This window comes from Cricetulus griseus, chromosome X (assembly GCF_003668045.3).
Source record: "Cricetulus griseus strain 17A/GY chromosome X, alternate assembly CriGri-PICRH-1.0, whole genome shotgun sequence".
In the NCBI taxonomy this organism is placed as follows: domain Eukaryota; kingdom Metazoa; phylum Chordata; class Mammalia; order Rodentia; family Cricetidae; genus Cricetulus; species Cricetulus griseus.
Window position 1 is genome coordinate 114,953,820 of NC_048604.1, and position 5,892 is coordinate 114,959,711.

General features: G+C 45.1%; 1 protein-coding gene across 1 annotated transcript; it reads left to right on the forward strand.

Moving 5' to 3' along the window:
- The first annotated feature begins 574 nt into the window (after nt 1–574).
- Nucleotides 575–1,105, forward strand: LOC100757490 (ferritin heavy polypeptide-like 17). The gene has a single exon (XM_027433325.1). The coding sequence runs from the start codon at nt 575–577 to the stop codon at nt 1,103–1,105; it is 531 nt and encodes a 176-aa protein (XP_027289126.1).
- Nucleotides 1,106–5,892: the final 4,787 nt, after the last annotated feature.

A 5,892-nucleotide genomic window follows, 5' to 3' on the forward strand; every position in this document is an offset into this window, starting at 1 on the left:
TGATGGCACTGAGCACTGATGACCCTTCAACCTAACCCTTGACCCTATCCGCATAGGGTCAGTTGAATATTAACTAGCTGATACCGGTGATGAGAGCTGTCATTCAAATAAAGCTTTATGATATAAGGTTTACCTAGGGAAAGTAAACAGCAGAATGTTGAGAGAAATATCATTGTAGAGATATCCAGAGAAACTATAAAGCATCCAGAGGATTTAGCATAAACCTGTGAAGTTTATTCAGAGAGTCCTTTAAAACATATGGTGTAAGTCAGTCAGGGCTAACCACGCCCCGTTGCTATGGAAATCAGCGTCATTGACCTGCCCCCTCCTTACTCTAAGCCCCGGCGCCGAAGTGATGTCATCATCAGGCGCCAAAAGTAATTTCTGTTGCTGAGTCAGGCCTCGCACAGAGCCGCTTGAGGTCGTCGTGTCGTCGTGTTGCGCCGCTCCGCTCGGGAGTCTTCCTGTCTTCTGAGGGACTCAGGTACAGCGTGTTCTCACCCTTCACACCTGACCTGTCCCTCTCAGCGGGTACAGGAACTGCTGAGACTGTTGTGGTGTTCAAGTGCCCGCCATGGCTGAAGCGTCCTCACAAGTGCGTCAGAACTACGACCACGATTGTGAGGACGCTGTCAACGCCCATATCCAGCTAGAGCTGTACGCCTCCTACGTGTACTTATCTATGGCCTTCTACTTTGACCGTGATGACGTGGCTGAGGGGAACTTCAAGCATTTCTTCTTGAGCAAGTCACACACCCACAAGGCCAGTGCCGAGATGTTCATGTCCCTGCAGAATAAGTGTGGAGGCTGTATCGTCCTTCGTGACATCGCGAGACCAGACCGCGACAGCTGGCATGGGGCCATTCAGGCCATGGAATCCGCCTTCCACATGGAGATGAACATCAACCAGAACCTGCTGAACCTGCATGCATTGGCCAACGGAAAAGGCAACACCTACCTCTGCGACTTCATGAAGCAACACTGTCTGGATCAGCAGGTCCAAGTTATGAAGGAGGTGAGCCACTTTCTGACCAGTCTGCGCCAGATGGGAGCCTCAGAGAACGGCTTGGCTGAATACCTCTTCAACAAGCTCAGCCTGTCCTAAAGCCTCAAGTGGACTGAACTGGGATGTCCCCACTACCACGGGGTCTTCCTCTGGACATTAGATCTGATGTCCATGTTTCTTTTGAAGCAAGTTCACTTATTTTCGGTTTCTGTTTGGCTGTTGTTTGAAATAAATTTGTTTTCAGCAAAATTAAAGTATCAAGTTGATGTCTTTAGGGACTGTGTGAGTGTTACAGTTCTGAAGGGAAAGGCTTCCCCAACAGAAGTGTTACAGCTCTGCTATGGTGGGGGAAGGTTTCCCAAATGCAAGTGTAAGCTCTGCTCCAGCCAGGGAAGGGCTCCCCAATATTAGTGTTACAGCTCTGAAGGGAAAGGTATCCTGGCTGTTGGGAGCCAAGGAATACTACAAAGTCACAATGAACAACAAATCTCACACAGGAGATTTATTGGGAGGGAAAAAAACAGGAGGGTGGCTGCCTATAATCAGTCGAGAAGCAGCAGAGAACTGAAGAAGAGAAAGCAAAGTTTAAATAGAGTATTTTGGAGTGAGGGAGAGGCGTGGAGCTTTCCCGAGTGGCCTGAAATTGGTGGGATATTTTGTGACCTGATCTTGGGTCAAACTCAGTGATTGGTGGGAATCTGTTGCTTGGTCCTGGTTTTGGGCTTGGGGTCAAGTCAGGGTCAGAGTGTTTTTCCTTTGGCTCTGGTCTTTGGGGTCATGTCAGGGTCAGGGTATTTTCCCTTTGTCCTGATCCCAGGGTCAAATCAGGGTCAGGGTGTTCGTTCCTTGGCCCCTTTACTCTGGCTTAATTGTTATAGTGCCTCCCTAGCATTCGGAAAACCCTGGAATGCATCCTAACCATGGCAATAAACTAGGGATGGTGATACACACCTGAAATCACAGCACCATGGAGATGGAGGCAGAAATATCAAAAGTTGAATGTCACCCTCTGCTTTACAGCAAGGTGGAAGCCCTCTGAGGCTACCCAACACTGTTTCATAAAAGAAAATTATCCTCTCACCTTGAAAAAAAATGAATGTGTATCTCATGGAAGCATTTTTTTAAAATTTATGTTCAGGAGTATCTCCCCATAGCCATCCCCCATTATTTTGCAGCTTTGACTATCCAGAAGGGTGGGGGAGGCAATCATTAGCTTCTGGAAAAGTTCAAACTACCCTTTTGTCATCATCTGTGTGAGTGGAATCTATCAGAAGCAGCTGGTTGGCAGACTCCGTTGAAGAGATAGGGAGTGTCCACATCAGCTGGACTGGTTCACATCCACAGCACATCCAGGGCTTGCAGTGCTTAGAAACAGATTGTAGTCAGCAACTGATACTCAGATGTGTCTGCCAGAAGCAGAAACCTGTTTAAGACATGTTTAAACTGGGAACAGAAGTTAAAACTTATTTAATTGGAACTCTTTAGACCCATAGTTTTAGTGATCAGGAAGTACAGGAGTCCCAAGACCAGGGCAGAAAATCCCATCCTTAGGAACAGATAGGTGGGATAACAGGTTGTACTTATTTGGTGTCCCTTTGACCTGTGAGAAGTGGATCCAAATTTTATGACTTTTGATCCTCTGAAGCCTATATGAACTTTATTAAACAAAAGGACATAACAGTTTTAGGTACATTAGCATTATCAATCTGTACTGAAACCCACAGTGCAGAAAAAGCAGATATCTGGGTATCTGTCCAACAGCAGGAACATACTCATATTTTTGAGTCCTAGCAAAAAACTACAGATTTGGGTAGAAGTGTGCACATTTTTCTTCTGTCCAGAGAGCCAGGTATAGATTGGACAGAGGTGCCTTAGCCTGATGAAAATCCCTTTAAATTTACAGCTAGAAGACAACCAAAATAAACCTAAAAACCCTGAGCTTGTGACTGAACAACAGCAGGTCGTCATTGCTCTATCAGCTTATCAGAACTTTAAAACTTTTATGTTCCTACATCCTCAGATCCTTATTGAGGAGCCATATTAAGGCTTGATTTTTACATATATAAATGAGCTACAAAGCTTGTCCCGCGCGATTGTCTCGCCAGCAAGAACAACACAGGACACTTGGATCCTTCTGCAGTAAAGCTTTAATGCGTCTTGAGAGAGAGAGCATAAGCTTACAGAGCGGAGACCCCGAGCCAAGAATCCCGTCCCCTAATAAAGGCTCATAAGCTCTGAGCTGTGCGTGTACAGCTGGGATAGGTGGATGACTCATCACCCTATATGACGCCATGGAATAGGCGGGGCTAGGCAAGTGGAAAAACACTGGGCACATGCATACCAACGTTGTTTATTTGATCCGGCAGCGGATGTCAGCGCCATCTTGTAATGGCGAATGTGAGTGCGGCTCCTCACACAAGCTGACTATATAGTCTTGTGGATTTGGCTGCTTGATGCTGCCAAGCTAATAACCATTAATACTTTCAGAGATCTGAGAAGGATAAATTTCATACAGTTTCCAAAGCTATTAAAACATGTACCAGTCCATATACAGTTAGCCATACCCAAGTCTCTCCATTAGTGTTGGAGGCAGAAGTATCACAGAATAGCATTAATCTTCGACAGGCCTATAAAGTGAGAGTTTTCTTTCTCTCTGTGGAAGAGAGACATGGAAAAGACTGACCTTGTTTTGTCTAGGTAAAAGGGGTGCAATCAATTTTCCAGTGTCCAGCAGCTTTGTCCACAGTAGCAGGTGTTGTATCTGAGCATCTCACTTACTGGTCAGCATGGTCATAATCCAGGTGCAGGAACCGGGGTGCCTTGTAATCTTCTTTGGAGACTTTGGGTCACTGTCAGGATCTTGCAGTCTGTCTGATATTATAAACTTTTAAATTAACATTTTAAATGTCACATTCTGCAGGTCTCTGAATCATTAGAGATTTGTCTGTCTGTTTAGTTACTTGCCTTAAGCTTAACTGTTGAAAACATACTCTGTTAATTTGTATTTCTTAACATCTTATTATAGGTTAGCAGCTTTTATAAAATTAGAACTTTAACACTGTCATGTTTAGCTTTTAAAAATAATCATTATAAACTGAAGCTTTTTAAGTACAAACATTAACAATAAAAACATTTTAAAAGCATAAACATCTCATAGCCATATAAATTTAAACATTTTAAAAAACTGTTCTTAAAAAGAAACTTAAAATCCCTTAATGTCTTTCTGTAATACTAAAAATAAAATACCCTTTATGTCTTTAAAATTGAAAGGTCCAGGCATTAATGCTGACCTGCCCAGACTAGGGCCCTATTCAGAATCTCAGATGGCTAGCCACATGGAGGACAACTTGGTCCTCAACCAAGTCTCCCCCTACAGATCGGATAACCGCCCCCATCCCATCCCCTTACCTTGGATCAGTTCGGCTGCCATCTGAACCTCTGCCCTGAACGAGGGCTTTGGGCGTCTCAGTTTCCTTCCCTGAATCTTTGTAGGCCTGCTTACAGATTTTGCCTTATAGATCTCGCTAGTGTATCCAACATAGGACCTTTACCTTTACACAATTAACAAAAACAACAGATGTGAAAACACAAAACTGACACAGTACATACAGCTCAGGATCTGCCAAGCCAGCACCGAGAAAGCAAGCAAGCAGGCTGTGGATCGAAACAGATCAGGTAACAAACCTGCCTAACCTGCCAGTCACACAGCCTGCTCTGACCTGCCAGGCTTCACAGAAACCAGAGCTCAAACAACCAGAAACAAGGACAAAAGCTTCAACAGCCAGAGACAGAAAAAAAAATTTCCCTGGGAAAACAGAAAGTTACTTTGTGTGGTGCTATGCGACTCAACGAAAAGGGGGGGGGTCCTGGTGGATTTTGGGGATACCAGTGAGCCCCCAAATTCTGAACCCCAAAATCATGAAGAGGCCCATTTCGATGCAAAAGCAAAGAGTCTTTTATTGCAGTTGTTTAACGATCTAACTCCATTAGTTTGGGGCTTTCATCCATCCACTGCAGCTGATGGCTGGAGAAAAGACCCCGAGAAACCACAAGACAGGCATCTTTTAGGGCAGCGTAAGGGGAGTATCTAGGGGTACACACAGGCTCAGGATTGGTGTACTTCCAGGCTTGGAGGACTTGCCCTGTGTTGATTGGTCAACTGGTTGTTATGGCCCATAGGCCCTCCCAGGGTGGTTGCTATGCTCTGTACATCACTGTTGTGCATTTGTTCATAAAGAACACCCAGAGCTGTAAAGCACAGCCTTGCCAGCTAACTTCTGATTGGTTCCTTGCCATGAGGCAGGCATCTGACCTCCTAGTGACCAGGGCAGGCCTTGAAAGGTCAGGGAACATATGTTATCCTGTCATGGCTGCCAAAATGGGGGTGGGAGTGGGGGTGGGGGGTGGGGGGTGGGGGATGTTGGTCCCTTCAGGCATCATGTGCAAATGTTACTTACTGTTTCTTGATTCCAGGTGAAAGGTCCGAACTTTCCCCATTTTACAACTGGGCCTGAGTTTCAGGTTCCTAAAAAACAAGAGAGATAACAGATAAACACAGATAAGGGACATAACACCTACCAGGCCTAAGACAGCCCCCACAGTACCTCAAGGCAATGGCCAAATAGGGACAGGTCCTGGGACTTATCCAAACATTCCCAAAGATGGAAAAACCATAGATCCAGCCAGCTGCTGCCAGCCCCATTGAATCAGAAATGTACTAATGGAATTGATACTTGCTTAACCAATTACATTTGAGATAACCTAATTGAAACTCCCCGTAGCTGTGCTTAAAAGGAGTCTGCATGCTCTTCTTGGGGTCCCCATTTTGCCTTGTCAGATGTGCCATCCCAGCATGCTGGAAACTTTACTCTCCAGATAATAAACAC

What these genes read in the sequence shown, in the direction of transcription:
- LOC100757490 (XM_027433325.1), top strand. Translation starts at nt 575, where the DNA reads ATGGCTGAAGCGTCCTCACAAGTGCGTCAGAACTACGACCACGATTGT.